At 31.8% G+C, this 19,952-nt stretch overlaps 1 protein-coding gene across 1 annotated transcript; it reads left to right on the top strand.

Annotated features, from left to right (window-relative positions):
* Positions 1–5,632: 5,632 nt before the first annotated feature.
* On the top strand, positions 5,633–7,869 carry LOC131028136 (coniferyl alcohol acyltransferase-like). The gene is made up of 2 exons (XM_057958359.2): positions 5,633–6,067; positions 6,964–7,869. The coding sequence occupies exons 1-2, from the start codon at positions 5,633–5,635 to the stop codon at positions 7,867–7,869; spliced, it is 1,341 nt and encodes a 446-aa protein (XP_057814342.2).
* The last annotated feature ends 12,083 nt before the right edge of the window (positions 7,870–19,952 follow it).

Here is a 19,952-nt window from a genome sequence, read left to right as displayed (position 1 = left end):
CTATAGTAATGAAGTCTCATGGTGGTTGAGCAATAAAGAGGAAAACAAATAGCAGTGAATACAATGAAGTAACATGGCATATTCTAATTAGCATAGCAAGATAGCCACACAGGAAGTAGTCCAAAGTTGTAGATTGTAATAATCAAAAGAGCCTTACAAATGCAAAGAGAAGTCCACTAGTATTGGGGATGAAGGAATGACAATCCATACAAAAGGACTAAGTTAAAGCAATATGTTATAGTAATAGAGCAACATCGAGTCTAAAGTGCATTCAAAGACAAATCCATACCAAAAGTCACAAAAGACAGCAAGCTTCTAATGAGTGAAACACCTTGAAAAGATGAAGTTGTAGGGTAAAACGCAAAAACCATAGTTTGAGCACAGTACCATGAAGGAAACAATGATAGTGATTTTTTATAATCAACATGCTCACAAGCAAGAACAAATGCAACTTCAACATGAAATAGAAGAGAATCCATAGGATGTATATACAGTTATGAAGTTTTCACACCATCAAAGTGGCAACCATTAGTCTCTTAAGAGAAACATATACAACCACCCTTGAGTATTCATAATAAAGTTCTAAGAAGAAATCCAATATCTCAGAGTGACCAAGATAAGATAGAAAACTTGAGATGAGCAAGAACTCAAAGATTTAAAAGTGAGATGGGGTCTTATGATTCGCAAATACTTACCATGGCAGCTTTAGTGTTTTGAAAGGCCTCCAAAATATTCCATGAAATCTCTATCAAACCCTCGATTTCAAGTAGAGTGTTGGCGGTGCTCAGAAAGATGCAAAATGAAAGAAAGAGGTCTCAACTTAGGGTTATCTGTGCCCTAAAATATGCCGACTTCTTTTTTATTTTGTTGGCATTTTTAATAAAACTCAATGTAAAAGAAATATTCCCGTGGGCTAAGACTTTTAAGTTTCATGCCTTATGTTTTTTGCCTCATTTATGCCACAATGAAACCTTCCTCTTTTTTTGTTTTGACCTTTGAATGGTCGAATTATTCATAATTTTTGCATTGGCTTGAAGTGTAAAGTTCTTTGATGAGTAATGTTTTTATAAATCACTAAGTCAAAGTTATTATTTTAAATGCAAATATAAAATGTTGTGCTTTGTGAAAGCATTTAGCTTGAGTATTGATGTTTTCGCAAGCATCTAGGGGGTTTGAGAAATTTTCAAACATGAGGAGGGCATATAGTAGAGTTTGTTTTCTTTTGAGAGAAAAAATGAGCTTTTTGGGGGCAGTTTCATGAATCATTATGATGGACTAAGTCAAAGTTGACCTTTTCACCCATTTGGAACTCTTTAGATAGTTGACGCTCCTATCTTCTTAGTATTTTGGATGGAGTTTGTAGTGACTCCATATAGTCATATATTTGACTTATTGTACTCAGTTCTTGATGATGCAAAGCAAAGACTTAGTGATGTTTTTTTGGAGAATCCTTTGTTCATACTAGCATACTTCTTGTAGCTCAGGTTATATGATATATACAAATATTTCCTTGGAGGCTATTTTGGCAGTGTCATCACCTTCTTGTCACTTGCAAAATTGTGTATTTTGTGATTGATCAAATTGTAAGTGAAGTGCTTTATTTCCTTATAATTTTGTCTTGCTATTTTCATACCTTCTCTATGAAAGTGTCATGTGTAGGTTACAAGTTGTGTTTAAGTAAGTGATATGAGCTCATTTTTGTGAATTTTTCCATCCTTTCTTGAATAAATTAATTTAGACCTTCTTGTGAAGTACTTATGCATATGCCTATTCAAGATAAGTTGTGCGGGTTTGATTTGTTACTGTCATCATAATTTTTAGAGTGTTTTGGTCTCCTGAGTATCACAAGTTCTAAAATTTGGTGTTCACTTGATCATATTCATTTAGTTAGTAGCAATAGGCTTTACATTTTCACGTTATCTTCTTTCCCTTCTCCTCAGAAATCAGTAGTTTAGAGTGATAATGAACTAGGAGTCGACATTATCTGGAGGTTTAGTCTAGTTATAGGTGACCCACAACCTTGGATTGATCACATGTTTCTCTAGAAAGCTTAGTTTTTGTTCAACTTTGCATAGGGTGCGTTTCTAGGAGATAACAATCACTTTGGGTCTAATTACCAATTTTTTTTTTTTTTTTTTAAATCAATGTTTCAACAACTCCTACTCATAAATAATTTTATTTTTTTGAAATGTAAAAATACCCTTTTATAGATCTACAAGTGAATATTTTAAAATACATCTCTTTTAATAGTTTTATTATTTTTTATATTTTACATTTTATTTTTATTGAAAGTAGGTCATCAACACTTAAATATGACATTGATTATCTTGACAAGAAAAAATACTTAAATTTAATTAAAAATTTTGAAAAAATTATGATGCACTAGAGAAAAGAATATATGTCAAGATGATATAATTTTTTTCTAATTTGGATAAAAAATGAGTAGAAGAGGTGACCGCAAACGGAAAGAATTATATTTCAACTTTTCAAATTTATTGAAAAAATATATCCATGCACTAAAGTTTCAAGTTATCAATATACCAAAAAAAAAAAAAAGGTAAAATTTATTAAATAAAGTGTGGCAGCTTGTATAACTTCAAAACAATATTCAAATAATTTTAAATTTTTTGTAAACATTACAAACATAAAATACACAAAAGAATATATCTAAAAGATTTATGACAATTAGGGTGTAAAAAGCTCCCTAGCATCAGACAATCCTATGTCATGTGGAAAGGAAGAGACCCAAAGTTACAGTTAATGAATCTCCAAAAGATAAAAGATTTGTACAAAGATGTTATGATTATACAAAATGAGAGGATAGGGAAAGAATCATCTAAAACAGTAAGCAAAAGAAAATGCCACAGTCCTAGTGTAATGGGAGAGTCCATAATCATGTTTAGAATGTCTAATGGGAAAATTCTTTCACAAAATAGTATTTGTAGGGTGAAGAAAAGCTACAGTGAAAGAAAATGCCAAATGTCAAGACTAGGACCAGAACAAGAAATCTACAGTCCAAGCCTATAACAAAGTATCTCAAAGCAAACAATGATGGCCATCAAATTTAAACAGAATCCATTCACAAAAAGACTTGAAAAAAGTAACAACCTGAGGTTTGCAATGAAAGACAGTTCTAAAAGCAATGTTTTCAGCCAAAAGAGTAACCCATGGTTTGAATGCTTGAATAGTGAAAGGAAGATTTGTTATATGTTACTCTCAAAAGGTAAGACAACAAATATGCAGTCTGTAGTGGTTAGAACACCATCAAGAGTTAAAATAAACTCTCACTACATGAAAACTCATGGGATAACATTCAAAGTTCAAACCATGTTTTATTTTGATTTCTAAGTAAACAGAAACAACCACAATTAGAAAGCAGTAATAGGATAAACAACAAACAAATTTAAGACAACTTCAAGATTGCCAGTCATATAAAATTTGTTCTATATTTCTGAGGCCAAAGAATAAAAAAGTCTATGACATTAATAAGAACAAAGAAAATAGAGAATCATTCCACATTAGAAATTATGGTCATGTAGCAGCCTAAGAATAGAATATGAGTCTCAAAAGGCCATTTCCAGACCTTAGCGGGTATGAAAAAGATGAGAAGAAAAACTTGCAATGCACCGAGTGTGTAGAGGTTTAGATCAGGTCAATCTCAAAGGGTTCTCAATTATGACAATGGAAAAGACCTTTGATAGATCATACCAATGATATGAAGGTTGTAACGAGTAAAGAGATCATCAAAGAACAGGTCAGATGCAAAAGGACAATGAATAAGGGCTAAAACCGACAATCCATAGCTTCTATATCACAGTAACAACAATCTTCAAAGACACCAATCATTATGACAGATCTCAGTAGTGAAGAACAGTCTTTAGGGCATGAGGCATGTATACAGTGTGCAAAGACCTTCTTTCTTGTAGAGGTCCCATTGTTTTCTTGAAGATATTCCTTTCAATAGAGCAGTCATCAAAACAAAACCCTATGCAATGAAAACATTGACATTTATAATAGAAGCAGTTACAGTTTGAAGAAACAAAGAATGCACAAGTACCAATCAAAGAGCTTTCTTAAAATGAAAAGGCATTGAAACAATTATAGTGTTACAGGTGTAAAACAACTAGAAAACCCACCACATAACAGACTACAATAGTAGAGAAAGGCTAATAGATTTTTAGTAGGTGTGGGAATGCAAACTACCTATCTTGACATGTAAAATAGTTTAACGGTTCAATAACTACACACATGAAAACATAACTTGCAGTTCAATTTCAACTGTTTGCCTATGTGGAGGAAACGTGGTAGAAATTAGTCTCTTCCAACAACATTTTCTCTGAATGATAATTATCCGCTACTGGGTTATTTCCTAATGCATAAAAGGGTTTCATTCTCATTTGGCTACTTTATCATTGTGCATAGTGTATTTTGCATCCAAAAACACTTTTATTTCCTTAGTGAAACTATCAATACCTATTTTTAGTGAAAATAATTCATTCAATGTGCTACTTAGTAGATCTTAGTGTTGAGTTCCTCATTGGCACACATGAATGAAGATAAAGTGGGCATCATTGTATTGAATTATCGATTCCATTTCTTTGGTGGCTTGGTTGTCTGATTATTATCCAGAATATAAGGCATAACTCTCTTAAGAATTATGTAGAATGGGAAAATTTTATTCAAAATCTTAAGAACTATTCAAAATAATCTAAAATAAATTTTGTTTAATTTAATATTTTAGTTGCTAAAATAATTATAAAATCGAGCTAGAATAAGGGGGAAAATAGAGGGGCCACCCATCCCAATTAAAATTGTGTCATAGGGGACCGCTCCACCCTTGCTTGAATGAGATTGAAAGGAAGGCTTGAATATAACCTCATAATAATTATAAGACAGGTTTTATAAATATAATATTTAGATGATAAAATCTTAATCACTCAAAAATATATATTTACAAAACACAAAAACTTTAGTTGATGTCGTTTCCTTCAAAGTGTACTTAAATATTATTACAATACCCTAAGAAGTTTTACACTCGGTCATCAAGTTCAGTCACCAATAGAAATTACTCAACAAATTTGAGGTTCCAGTCGTGGGAAAAGTTTAAACGGCCGGCCCGTTAACTCCAATGTACCACGTGTCCGAACTCCCGCGACAACAGACCATGTTTGACAAATAGCTTTCAAATATTTAAATCAAAGCATAACTTATCTGGCCGAAATTGATGACTTTCTTTCAGTTTATAACTCAGATATCACCTCAATGACCTCATTGGATAATATATCGTTGTTTTTTTGCTTATGGCAGTTTTCTTAGTGGGTTGAAGATTCTCAGTGCGTACTTAGGTGGGCTTGAATTGACATCATTTTTTAGACAATAAATCCACAAACATATTTGACCACATTTGATTTATCTATGTTTCTCTGTTAATTATGTTAGAATTATTGCTCTTATTTAGGTTGCTATGAACGCTTGAGTATCTTGGTTTGAGTGTTTTAAGGATAGTAATCTTCCCTAGTTTAGTCTCAAAGATTGAGCCTGTAGGTACGAGTATTTTTATGGATAATTGATCTTCTCAAATTTGGTATTAAGAATTGAGGGTTATAAATTCATTCAAGCACCCTGGTCTTTAATGGCAATCATAAACAATTACAATGTAGAGGTAGTAGAGAGAGAAATTGTGTTGCCTGCTCTACCAGTGCAAGAGCATGTTCTTCCTTTCAGCAACATAGATCTAACAATCCCTGCTGTTGGCATACATGTTTTTTTCTGTTATGAAAAACCCTCCAAGACTTCTTTTACGTCTGTTGTGTCTAATCTCAAGAGTTCTCTCTCCAAGGCCCTTGTGTCTTTTGATGCTTTTGCTGGAAGATTGGTCACGAATGGTGTTGGGGAAACAGAGCTGGTTTGCAATAACAAGGGTGTTGAATTTGCAAAAGCTTATGCACTCACTTCTCTTGATCAGGTGAAGTTCTACAACCCCATTGCAGCTGTGGGCAACAAGCTTGTCCCTCCTACTCTTGCAAAGGATTCGCAAGGACATGGAACTCCAGTTTTCTCTGTTCAGGTAATTCATTATATCGTATGCATAGAATATTTCCACAAATTGTTCAGCTATTTCAATTTTAGGATGGGTTCTTTCATTTTGTGTGCCATGACTTATAACTTTGTTATTTATGTGATAGATTCTACCTTGAATTCCAAACTACCACTTTCTTCTGTGTTCAATTAATCCCAACATTTTTGGCAATTGATCTTGTGAACTAATCGTCATCTTGGATAAAGTTGGAAATGTTGATTTTTATACTAAAACTTGCAGCTTTTTGCATATGTGATATTAGAGTCCAGTTCAAATTCTTCGAGTTAAGTATGAGCAGGGTATTGGGCTAACTGTCTCACATGTGAGAATTGATCTTCTGGACTAACCAGATGAAAATAGTGAATTAGGAAGTTTACTAACTTCTATAGATTTTGATATAAAATTTACACCATCTTAATTTCTACTTAATTTTTTTACATTCACTGAAAGTTTTCTTACTGGAAGAATACGTTATCTAGTGAAATTTGTTTGTTATTTCCCCAAAAAATTCATATTAGGCTGCACTTGGAACGGCAAAAGTTTATTTTCCTGCGTTGTCAGTTGCTAAATGCCCTAATGATAGTATCTGACATCAAAACAATTTATTATAATCCACCTTTATAGCAGGTCCAAGCTTTTACTATCCATTAGTTTTGGGCGTTTCTCGGAGTTTCTTCTAAACCTTATAGTTTTATTCATTAATTTGCAGAGTCTTATGGGCTAATCTTACAGAATCTAATGCTCACTCTTTTCCAATTTTAATATTTCCATGAACATTAATATCATTATGATTAAAAGCATTTAGTCTTAATATATTTTTTTCAATTACTCAAACTCCCAGAAAATATAGAAATTTAACCATTATAGCTTTGCTATAATTGCAGGTGACAGAGTTTAGCTGTGGTGGGATAGTTGTAGGTTGTACATTCAATCACAGGGTTGCAGATTCATTCTCTGCCAACATGTTCTTTACACACTGGGCAAATATTTCTAGAAATGAGCCAATTGAACCCATAACCCCAAACTTTACACGTTCCATTTTGGTCCCTAGAGATCCTCCATATCATAGTTCTGAATTTGAAAAAATATATATGAAACTGCAACCTTTACAACAACCCATCAAGCAAACCCCTGAACCCGCCAAGGCCAGTAGAATCTATTACCTTGGTGCCAAAGATATAGAAAAGCTCCAACTCAGTGCAAACAAAGATGGCAATAACTATAGCAAATTAGAAGCTTTTTCTGCTTATTTTTGGAAGCTGTTAATACAAGTCCTAGACATAGAGGGCACAATGCATTGTCATATAGGCATTCCTATAGATGGTCGCTCTCGTCTGAAGAAGATGGGAATGCCTGCTAACTACTTTGGAAATGTTGTATTAACCTCTTTTGCTGTGGCTAATGTTGGTAACATCAAGAAGGAACCACTCAGTTGTGTTGCAAAGCTAATCCATGATGCAATATATAGGGCAGCAAATGAAGAGTATTTTCAAAGTGTAGTAGATTTGGTCGAGATGTCCAAGCCATCAACTGTGGCTGCGAGGGCATTTGTACAAAGAGATGAACCAATACTTGTGGTGTCTTCTGGGCTGCGTTTTCCCTTATATGAGATTGATCATGGGTGGGGAAAACCCATTTTAGCAAACTACTATTTACCTTTCTCTCGAGGCTACGTGATGCCAACCCCTAGTCCTCATGGAGATGGTAGTTGGCTAATATATGTGAACTTCCTTGTCGATCAGTTGAAAGCTATGGAATCCCACCCCAATTTCACTCTCCACAAAATCTGACCAGAGCTTTTTGCTGGTTTGGAAAATGTATAGCTATAGACCTAATCACGGGATTTTAAAGCTCGTATGGTTGCTTTCATTAGAGCTTTTGTTTCTTCAATGTTCTGAAATCCATTTGTATAATGAGAAAAATGTTTTAATTTTCTTTTTTTAATTATGTTGATAGACTATTTACAATTGCTGCAGATTGTAAAGATCAGCATAAATAAAAACAGATCCATCTTATAACCGAAAAATTATATTTGATAAAGAGAAATTGGATTTGATGTGTTTTTAAAAATTAAAAATTGAATTTGATTTGTTCTCAATATTCTTAATAATGATATATATGAACATTTGAATACTATATAATGGAATCATTTAGTAGTCCTACATATTTGACTAGCTTTATCATATTGGAAGAATTAAATATATCATTTCTATAAAATTGTAATGGAAAAATTGCATGAAAACCAATACTTTGTTCAGATTAACTTAGGAGAAATGAAATTTATATTATTTTAAAATTTTCCTTTTATATAAGAAATGTTAAATTAAAGCTTTTAAATTTTTTTATGTTTGTATTATACTGTTGTAATAATAATATACTTAAATAATATAATTTTTTATATTTTAAATGCAAAATTGTTGTTTGGTCAATACCTATCTATAAGGTGTCATTTGAAACATTGAATGGATGCAATTAACCTTTTAGAAACAATTTTTCATAGATCATTTATCTATGTTTCCTCAAATCATTTATCTTAAATTTTTTTTTTTTTTTTCTAAAACATAGACACTCTAAACTTAACATAGTTATTATAATATTTGAAATACAATTTTCTAAATTAATTTATCACAAAATCAATTTTGTATTTTGAATACTTCTATGATAAGTATACCTACTATGTACTACTTTTAGTTTTATATCAATCAAGGATGAATGAATGATTATTAATTAAATGAAAATTTTCATTAATATAAAGAGTTAAATTTTTCATTGATATAAATTGTTATTTTTTTCATTAATATCAAGAGTTAAGATAAAAATAAATATTACATAGAAACAAATATGTCATACATTTTTCAGCTCTTTCGATGTGTATAAGTGTTGATGTCATTTTTTTGAGCTGTTTTTTTCTAAACTAATTAAATATAAGATTCCCCTTCACATGATATTTCACTAAAACATGAAAAACAATTGAATGGAACTAGTTATACAATTGAACTTATAATATAAAGTTTTGTCCACTTTTATCATTATCATACCCCTGCAATATGTGTGATCTTAAATATGTGCAACTTTAAAACATTGGTTAACTTAAAGTCTAGAAAGTACAAATAAATACATTTTAGTCATTCATATTCTAGGATTAAAAAATTAGAGAAAATAAATTGATACTTTTCTATTTATTCAAATTGTTGGATTCTTGATAGATGTGATTCTTGCATGAGAATAAATTTAATGAGTATGATTAGATATAGTTAATATGTCTAATAGCTCCAACAAAACATTATTTAATCACACATCTTAACTAGATTATGGCAACCCATGCACAAATGAACAATAGCTAATGTTATTGCCTTCAAAATGTACATTATTATCCTTATTTTAGGTTACCTTGATTATTTTTTTTCTCTCATTTTCCATAATAATATGTCTTTTATGGTTATTTCTTTAATGACTAATTTTCATAGATCATTATTAATTCACATAATATAAATTAGAATTTTTTTAAATAGAAACTTGAACATAATTATTTTATCATTGAAATACTTTTTTCTTAATTAATTTGCTACAAAATAAATTCTATATTTATAATACTTTTATGACAAGTACTAATCACTATGTGCTACTTTAATTTTATATCAATATAAGTTGAATAAATTATTACTAAATAGATTGAAATTTTCGTTAATATGAAGAGTTGAGTTATATAAACCATAAATAAATATTAAATTGGAACAAATATGCCATACATTTTTAGCTCTTTCAATGTGTGTGAAACATTGAAATCATTTCTTTAAACTTTTTTTTTCTTGTTACTAAAATCATTAAATATAAGATGCCCCTTTTAAAATAGAATTGCCACTAAATCATGTAAACCAATTGAATGAAACTAGCCATACAATTGAGCTTATCTTTATAGAATTCTATATATATTTCTTTAATCATACCCCTAAAATTTGAATTCCTAAATATGTGTGACTTTATAACAATAGTAAAGTTAAACTCTAAAAAGTACAAATAAATAAATTTTAGGAATTGCTATGTTGGGATTAGATTTTGTCACTTTTTTCTCCCTAAGCCAATCCTTTGTAAATAGTGTGACTATTATGAACATTTCTTATCAATAATGGATTCTATTAGACTAGAAAAAATTTCAACAATATTAAACTTCAATTTCTAATGTATTGTATATATATAATAAATTAATGGATAGAGTTTTTTATGAAGGAAAATAAAAAATGTAGCATAAATATATAAATTAAAATCTAATAGAAGAAGACCAAATAAAATCATAATTATTAGAAAATAGTATGGTAAGATTCATATACATAATAAGGATAATAAGGCTAATAAAATATGTACTACACACAACAAAAGGCTTGTTAATTAGAAAGGATGCCATCATTGTAGAAATAGAATAAACTCTTAAATAAGGTAACACTATATAATAGTTCTTATAAAATAATCTATTCCATGTTATTTCACAAAGAAATCCCTAAAAATAGATCATACTCTTCATATTTTCTACAAAGAATTATTAAATTTTTAGTAAGAATATTACTAGAAGTTGTTGTTCATGAATTTGAAATCAGTCAAAAGATCATTGCAGATTTCTTCTTTTGATCCTAGTCTTGGTGATGATATATTATTATTTTTATGCTCTTTAATATAAATAAATTCATGAAATATTGAATGTTCTCTATTTTAGATCTAAGAATAAAATCTATATGTTTCACCACTTCTAACTTGAAAATATTCATTTTAATTCTCCTTGGAATATCACACTGATGGTGTTGGTCATTGTGTGAATAATTAGATTTCATTAAATCATTTAAAAATCAAGGTTAAGAGTTAGTATATAGTCATCCAGTTATTTTTACACTTCTTTAGAACTCTTAAGATTTTTTAGTTTTTAGTTTTACTAAATTTAGTCAGATTGAGAGTGTGTTACAAGTAGACTCTAGTGATAATTTCATTTGGATAATCAAGAATTTATATACTATTCTAACAGAGTTGATACAAGATCTCAAAGAATCAATTTTTTTTATATTAGAATTTGCTTTTTACATGTATGCTTAGACCATACGCCCTTTGTAAAAATTTTGGAATTAATTTCTCGTGTGAACAAAATCTGATTTGGAAATCAGATGCAGATAAGATTGTCAGGCTATGTTCTTTAGTGCCTCAGTGTCGACTATGGTGAAGACCGACCAAATTCATCGACCTCTTCACCGCCAGCGGAAGACCGCTTATCTCCACCGCTTGAAGTTTGATCTTATCTTATTTGGTTTACTGACAACCTCTACATCAGATCAGATGCTTAGCTTATTGTATCTTCATTGAACCGACTCATTATAACTATAAATAACTGTATTCCAGCTATTATGCGTTTTTTATAATCCAACTCATGTATGAGATATTTGGAGAACTCTGCAAAGTCCCAAAATCAATGTATTTGTAATTTGATCAATAGATATAATTATGCAGCAGCATATTTGATAGTTGTTTTGGCATATTATTTATGGTCAGGTCTATCTTGTTATGTATTTGCTTGTCGATCCGTTTTAGTAAAGAGTATTTGATCCATTTCAATCCACCTCCTTCAATTGGTATCAAAGCACAGGTTCTAAGTCTGAAGTAGCAAATCGTATGAATGGTGTTGAAGCTGTTGACCACCCCCTAGACAAAGGTCGATTCAGATAAGATGTTGTTCATTACCGCTGCCAGGAGGAAAACTTATATAGTTTAGATTGTAGAATTAAGCAAGATTTCCACCAATTCCCTTCCAAAACACTATAAATAAAGTTGACTTGCATTGTAATATTGAATTAGAATCCAACACAGATATGTGATATTGGAAGAACTCTGCAGAGTTATGTATGTACCTTTGCAAAGGTTATCAATCAATATATATAATGTTGCAGCAGGAACCTGTTCAAGGTTATATTCTCTTTTGTCTCAATGATTATGAATTGTTGTTTGTTATTAATATTCTTCTTTGTATTGTTGTTGTTATCTATTTAAACCTCCTTCAGTTTGGTATCAGAGCCTGAATCCAGGAAAAAAGCATGATGAGGAGGAGATTATCAGTCATAGTGAAGAAATCTAGTGAAGCCAGATAAATGATCAAAAGCCATCACCGATGTAAGTTTGAATACTTTAAAGTTGCTGCTGCTCATCAAGGAACTCCATAAGAATAGAAAGATTGAGGAACCCCATAAGAATAGAAAGATTGTTGAAGAGAGATGCTGATTAAAGATCACAATTTTATGTATCGATTGCTACTATAGAAGTTTGTGATTCAATTAAGTAGAACAAGGAAGATTGTTGAACTGAAGTTCGTACTTCGCAGAAGACACACTGGTTGAAGGAAGACAAGGTCACCACAAATTGTAGGGGTTTCTTGTTGTAGTCACCAAGCTAAGAAGAAAGCCCACCGTTTAAAGGTTTGCCACCAGTAGGTGATTTAGTTGTTAAAATTAGTGTGCAATTTATTCAAAGAGAAACCACTGCCGTCAAAGGAGAAAGAATAGTCTGCAGAAAAGGCAAGTCTGTTGTTTGAGGATATATGCAGTCAAAGTTATCCTCTGTTGTTTGAGGCTATATGCAGTCAAGGAAATAGGGAAACACTGTTATGTAAAAGAAAGAAAATACACAAAGTTATCCAAGGAACCTCACCAAAGATGTGAGTTGCTAATGTTTTTTTGGTTTAAAAGTTATTAAGGAAATGCATTAAAAGAGACCACAGTATTTCTAAAAGACTAAAGTGCTCAAACCAAGATTGAAATTCATAGAAGTTTGAAGATTGTTGTTGTCAGAAGGCAGGCAAGTCAAATAAGTATAAAAAGATTAGAAAATAAAAGGCACTAAAGACATTGAAATCGTCAAATCAAATATCATCATCATCAAGATGAAGATTTTGCAAAATCGAAATCAAGTAAGTTTAAGTTTACAAATGGGGAACGTTGGTAAAAGATTGATAAAAGAAAAAGATAGTTTAGAAAAAGAATTGATAAAAGTTAATATAGTTTAGAAAAAGAATTGATAAAAGTTAATAAATGTAATTCTAAATTGATAGCAAATTTAAACATAGATATGAAAATTTATGTGAAAATTGATCTTCTAGAAATGGAATCAATGAAGTTAAAAGGAAAAATATAGAATTGAAAGACAAGTTAAAATGGTTATGAAAAGAAAATAAAGAACTACAATAAATCTGAAGAAATTGGAAAAAAAAAATTGTTTAGAAAAGAATGAAATATAAAAGTTGCAAAAAACAAAATAGTTAATTAGAGGAAAATGACTTTTTAAAGTCGGAGCATTTAGTGTTGTGATGTTTCATGTAATACATATGATTTATGTAGTTCCTTTGTTCAATCTATTAATTTGAATGAATTAGTCAAAGTTGTTTTTGGTAAAGAATGTAAGAATGAAAATGATAATGTATTTGAATCTACAAAAGAGAATGTTGATTTGAAAATTATGAAAAAAAAGGGGTTATAATAGTAAATGATTGGGAGAGTATGAGCAAGGAATCAAGAGCCCATTGAACCAGAAATAAAGCCAAAGAATGAAGGAATTGGATTTTTAAGTGAGAAGATAAAGTACAAATGTTGTTATAGATGTTATGGGATCAACTAAAAAAGAGAATGTTGGTTTGAAAATTATGAAAAAACAATGGGTTATAATAATAAAGGATTGGGAGAGTATGGGCAATGAATCAAGAGCTCATTGAACCAGAAATAAAGCCAAAGCCAAAGAATGAAGGACTTGGATTTGTAAAGAGCTCATTGAACCAGAAATAAAGCCAAAGAATGAAGGACCTGGATTTGTAAAGCTAATGAATGAAGGTCTTGGATTTGTAAGTGAGAAGATAAAGTACAAATGTTGTTATAGATGTTATGGGATCAACTAGATTAGTTCAAAGAATGTAGCGTATGTAATGTTTTTTAGTTTAATAGGAAAGGTCAGTACAAACAAAGTGTTGGGATTTACATTGTCACAACCCTCCTTTATCACTTTTGGATTTAAAATGCAATTCTATTATATTTTTGGTTAAGCCATTTAAAATGATTGAATAATTCTTATAAAAGAATAATAATAAACACACACACACACACTTGGAGAATATAATTATTTTTATTTATTTAATTATTTTTCACTCCCAATTTTGGCACATGTTGTAGGAAGAATAAGAAGCTTCTAGATGAATCTCCACCACCTTGCATGTAACTCCCCCACTAAGTTTAATCAATTTGCATGAGTCCAATATTGGAAAAGAATCTCCTTTTTAATTAAATTTTCTAGATAGTGGAAAGGAGGGAATTTTCTTATAAAATTATATGCAAGTTTCAAAGAGGGGAGTTGATTATGTTTTGAAGGAAATTTTCCAAGTTTTAGAAATAGATCTTTTTGGTAGTCTCATTTTGGTTGCAGGAATTTTAAGTTGTTGTTTAGGATTTCTCTCAAGTTGCAAGGAAGGATCATAAGGGTAGCTAGTGGATTCAACATCAAGCTCAATAAACCAGGTTCTCTCCTCATTGTTTATCTTTACATTTACTTATGAGGAATTCATATTATCAATAGTTATAAATCTTCCTTTATATAAAGAAACTCTTTTATTTGATTTTAAATCTTTTATTTGAGGATAAATAGTAATGATGATGCTTTCATATAGTGCATGTAAAATGTAGTTATTTAAATTATTTTATTTCCCTCAAGAAAATATGCACATGATCTTGCTTTTGTTTTTCTTCCAAAAATTTTAGCAAAAGAAAATCATATTCCTTTATTTGTTTAAAATCTATTTTTCTGAAATCAAAATTCTTCTTGTGTGATTTGAATCTTTATTCCTCCCTCTGATTCTTTTCTCTGGTTCTTCGAATGGAAATCTGAATCTCATTCTTTAATCCCTCTGTCATTATCTTTAAAATCTCTCTGTTATTATCTTTAAAATCTCGCTGTGATTATCTTTAAAATTTCTTTGTGATTATCTTTCAAATCTCTCTGTGATTATCTTTAAAATCTCGCTGTGATTATCTTTAAAATTTCTCTGTGTTTATTTTTAAAATCTCTCTGTGATTATTTTAATCTCTCTATAAATATTAATTAAAATAAAATCTCTCTGTGAAATGAGTTGAATAAATTCTCTGTGAAATGAGTTGAATAAAATCTCTGTGAAATGAGTTGAATAAAATCTCTATGAAATGAGTTGAATAAAATCTATGTGAAAAGAGTTGAATAAAATTTATGTGAAATGAGTTGAATAAAATCTCTATGAAATGAGTTGAATAAAATCTCTCTGTGAATATTGGTTGAAACTCTGTGAATATCAATTGAATAAAATCCTCCTGTGAATACTGGAAACGAATTCTAGAAATAAACAATCCCCCTGTGAAATCTGGAAATAAACCTCCTCTCTGTGAATGCTGGGCTAAGCTCTCTCTCTCTATCTGTAAATGTTAACCTCCTGTTTAGTGTAAAAATCAAATCTAAAACAATTGTTTAAATTCTATTTTATTCATGTTCTTATTTTCATAAATGAATACCCTCTTTGTTTATATGTCATTAAATAATTGAAAATGTAAACTATATATATATATATATATATTAAGTTTGTGTCAAATGTTTAAATTTATTAATGTTGCATAATGGCACGGATTTCGAAAATTTATGGAGGCGTACAAGGGCGGTGGTTATTGTAACCACTGAAGGGGACAGTGGTACCCCCCACCACCCCTGCAGTCACTGTCATGGCAGTGGCCGCAGGGGAGTGGAGGGGACCACGGTGTCCCCTCAACCCTGTAGGCCTACGCAAGCAGGACCGCAGGAGTGGTGGGACCCGCGGTCCCCACTCCCCCCTATTTGCTAATAAAACAATAAAAAGAAATTCGCTTATTTCATTTTTGTAAATAGTTTTTTTTTATATATTCTTTTTCAGTTTGCAAATTACAATTTTTAATGATTACTTTGGGGTTAAATTTCAGGTTAATTGCTAACAATTAATTTTGTTTAAATTTTAATTTTAATTGTTAATAATTGCAATTTAGGAAATATTAAAATCTTTCCTTAGTATAAATTTTAAGTTGTTGAATTTAACTTAGAAAACTTATAGATATCGGGGATTATTGTGTAGTGAATTCATGATTAAAGTATCCTTGGTAAATTTTATATTTGTAAATTATATTGTATCAAATTCTTTGAATTAGAGTTATTAATTCCATTTAAGATCTATTAGGGCACTTAGTTGGCCTTTAGCAATTGATTCACACTAATATGATTTGAATCGATTGCCTAAATTAATCACTATTTTTGGATTGCTTAATCATGCACGCAAGTTACACTATTCTTATATCATGCAAATTACTTATAGATTAATTACATTTATTGACATTTTCATGCAAGTTGAACTATTCATATAACATGCAAATTACTTATAGATTAGTTACATTTATTGACGTTTTTCATGCAAGTACACATGTAATTATTAATATGCAAGTTTCATGATGGTCATTGTTATGCAAAGTTATATTTCAAGTTTTCAATAATAAATAATGTTAGTTATGTTTTTTATTCCATGTAATTCATCAAGTAGTTATTTCAAGTAATTAAGCTTTGCAATGTCTAAATTCATAATTATTTTTCAAGCACGATGTTTAACATAAGTTAGAAAATTAAATAAAGGAAGATGGAAGCCTAAACCTAGTAGCGTTCAGTATATACGGGGCCTCTGGGTCACGCTTACGGGTAATGCCATCGTGTTGAACTACTGCACTTAACACCTAATAAAGTTACATCAACGACGTCTGTGGCATTGTCCCTATAAATCATCGGGGAGTAATAAGGGACACTTGGAAGTTAAAATCCAAGGGGCGGGTAATCCCCCTTGGATCGATAATCTAATAAGATAATTTTCAAATGATTTTACATCCGTTGAGTTAAACCATAGTAAACCCCCTTTAGGGTCTGTTAAGTAAAAATGCTTTTATGGAATTAATTTTTGAAGAGATATTGTTGTCGATTGGCAATGGGTCAAGGGTCATGCTTATGATAAGAATTAGGATCTAGTTATTTTAGGCCACAAGCAATAGGCCATTTCAAGCCTTTGCTAAAACACTACCATCGTGGGTAGCAACTGCAGAGAAACTGTCTGGGACATTGACTCTAGGAAGGGTTGCGTACCCACTAATCAGTTTACATCAAACCATAGAATAGAAAATAGAACTACATACTTTACGCCTTGATCCCATGTCGAAGCGGGTATGTAGGCAGTCTTGGGACAGAGTTGTCCCTCGTACTCAAGCGTTCATGGGTGGGGTCTAGGCTTGGTAAAAGAAAGATTGAGTAAGAATCCTATTTTGAAAGATAAGATAATTAAATTGGAAAAAGTAATTCAATGCATACTCCGAAGGAATCCCGTATGGATTCGCTTGACTTCCCGAGGCTTTAAGCCAAATTCCAAGGTGAAATTCAAGCTTGTATTATGTTATTTAATTACTCCTAAGGATCGCGACCTTGGTGCACTTCTGTTAGAAGAGTGTAGTACTTAGTGAGTGGCTCAAGACCTGAATGGTCCCGATGAGTCTAAGTCTCTAGCCAAAGCACCTCCTATCCTGATTGGATAGATGCCTACCCTGTATGGGTAGATGCCTATCCCATATTGGATAGATGAAATCTTATGTCCCGTATGGACCGATGCCTAACCCGTATGGTTAGATGCTCATCCCAGATGGATGAATGCCTAATCCAAATGGATGGATTCCCAGAGTATGCAATTCAATCAAACACAATGATTAAATTAAACAAAAAAAAAAGAATGGTCAATTTTGTTAGGTTAATTAAGGTGGGTTATTACATGTGGTATCAGAGAAAAGGTTCAAATCTAGGCCTTGTGCTCACTTAAATTTATACAACTAAGGGAATGTTTTGCAATGATAGAAATTAAATTTTAAAAATCTTAAATGAAGAACTAACTAATTGTTTGTCAAGGGCAAGGGTACAATTTCCTGAGTTTGAACAAGGGTAGACCTCTATGTGGCACCCCTAGGATTATATGATATAATTATTGGAATGAGTTGGTTAACAGACCATCAAGCTAATTTAGATTGCTATAACAAAGTTGTTGAATGTTTGGATGATGGGGGGAAAAAGGTCAAAATCCAAGGGAAGTTTAAACCCATTAATAGAGAAACCATATCAGCCATACAATTAAAGAAGGAAAGAAGAAGAGGAGGCGAAATCTATATGGTTGAAATTGATGAAGGAAAAGAGGAAAATACACCAACCTTTGAAAATACCCCCTTCTTAAATGAATTCAAGGATGTTTTTCCAGAAGAATTGCCCGACTTACCCCCTAAAAGGAAGTTTGACTTTCCTATCGAAGTGTTACCAGGAGTTGAACCAGTATCAAGGGCACCTTACCGAATGAACACAACTGAATTACAAGAGCTCAAAATGCAATTAGAGGAACTCTTAACTAAGGGATTAATAAGACCAAGTGTATCACCATGGGGAGCGCCAGTCTTATTTGTTAAGAAGAAGGATGGAACCTTAAGACTATGCATCAACTATAGTATGATGAGCAAGGTCACAATAAAGAATAGGTATCCCTTACCTCGCATAGAGAATCTTTTTGACCAAATAAAAGGAGCAGCAGTTTTCTCAAAGATAGACCTCCGGTCAGGGTACCATCAACTCAGAACTAAGGAGGAAGACTTTCTGAAGACAGCTTTCAGGACTAGATATGGGCATTATGAATTCACAGTAGTTCCTTTTGGTGTAACCAATGCCCCAGTTGCATTTATGAACCTAATGAATAGTGTACTCCATGACTACTTGGATAAATTTGTTTTGGTATTTCTGGATGACATATTGATTTACTCTAGGAATGATTCTCTAAGATAGCAAACCCCATCACCTCATTACAAAGGAAGGGAAAAAGGTTTGTGTGGACAAAACAAAGTGATAAGGCATTCCAGATTTTGAAAGGGAAACTAACTTCAACACCCATTCTAAAGGTACCAGATCCGAATGGACACTTCACAGTCGTAACTGATGCTTATATTGAAGGTTTAGGAGGAGTACTTGTCCAAGATGAAGGGGTAGTAGCTTACGAATCCAGAAAACTAAAGACTCATGAAGTCAATTATGCACCCCATGACTTAGAGTTGGTAGCGATTGTGCATGCCCTACAAAAATGGAGACATTTCTTACTAGGGAAGCCCTTTGAGTTAAAGTCAGATAACCAAGGACTAAAATACATCCTTACCCAACCCCACTTAAATGCCAGACAAAGAAGGTGGTTAGAGTTTCTAAGTGAATATGATTTTGAAATTGAATATATTAAGGGGAAGGAAAGTAGGGTGGCAGATGCCTTAAGTAGGAGGAGACACTTGATGACTATAGCAACATTCAAAACTTCTTTCAAAAGGAAAGTAATGGATGAACAAGGAAATGACCCATGGTATGAGCAAGTCAAATTGACGTTAGAACACAATCCAACCAATCCTAATATTGGAGGGTATACATTAGATGAAGATGGGTTGCTCAGATACAATAATAGAATCTATATTCCTAATTCAGGGAACTTAAGGGAAGTAGTCTTTTGAGAGGCTCACAATGCCCCTTATTTAGGGCACCCAGGAGTTAACAAGCTTTATGCAGACCTAAAGAATTTATACTTTTGGCAAGGGATGAAGAATGATATAGTCAAGTATGTGGCTAAATGTTTGAAGTGTCAAAGAGTAAAGGCAGAACACAGACATCCAGCTGGATTATTATAGTTACATGATATGCCTCAACACAAGTGGCAAGTTATTAGCATGGATTTTGTGCAAGGGTTACCCACGTCACCTTTCAAGCATGATACAATAAT

The sequence above is a fragment of the Cryptomeria japonica genome, chromosome 4 (genome assembly GCF_030272615.1).
Source record: "Cryptomeria japonica chromosome 4, Sugi_1.0, whole genome shotgun sequence".
NCBI lineage: Eukaryota > Viridiplantae > Streptophyta > Pinopsida > Cupressales > Cupressaceae > Cryptomeria > Cryptomeria japonica.
The sequence above is the reverse complement of the archived record's forward strand: the minus strand, read 5'-3'. Positions and strand labels throughout refer to the sequence as shown.

Coding starts and splice junctions, on each gene's coding strand:
- LOC131028136 (XM_057958359.2), top strand. CDS start 5,633: ATGGCAATCATAAACAATTACAATGTAGAGGTAGTAGAGAGAGAAATT. Junction 6,068..6,963: donor CTCCAGTTTTCTCTGTTCAG/GTAATTCATTAT, acceptor CTATAATTGCAG/GTGACAGAGTTTAGCTGTGG.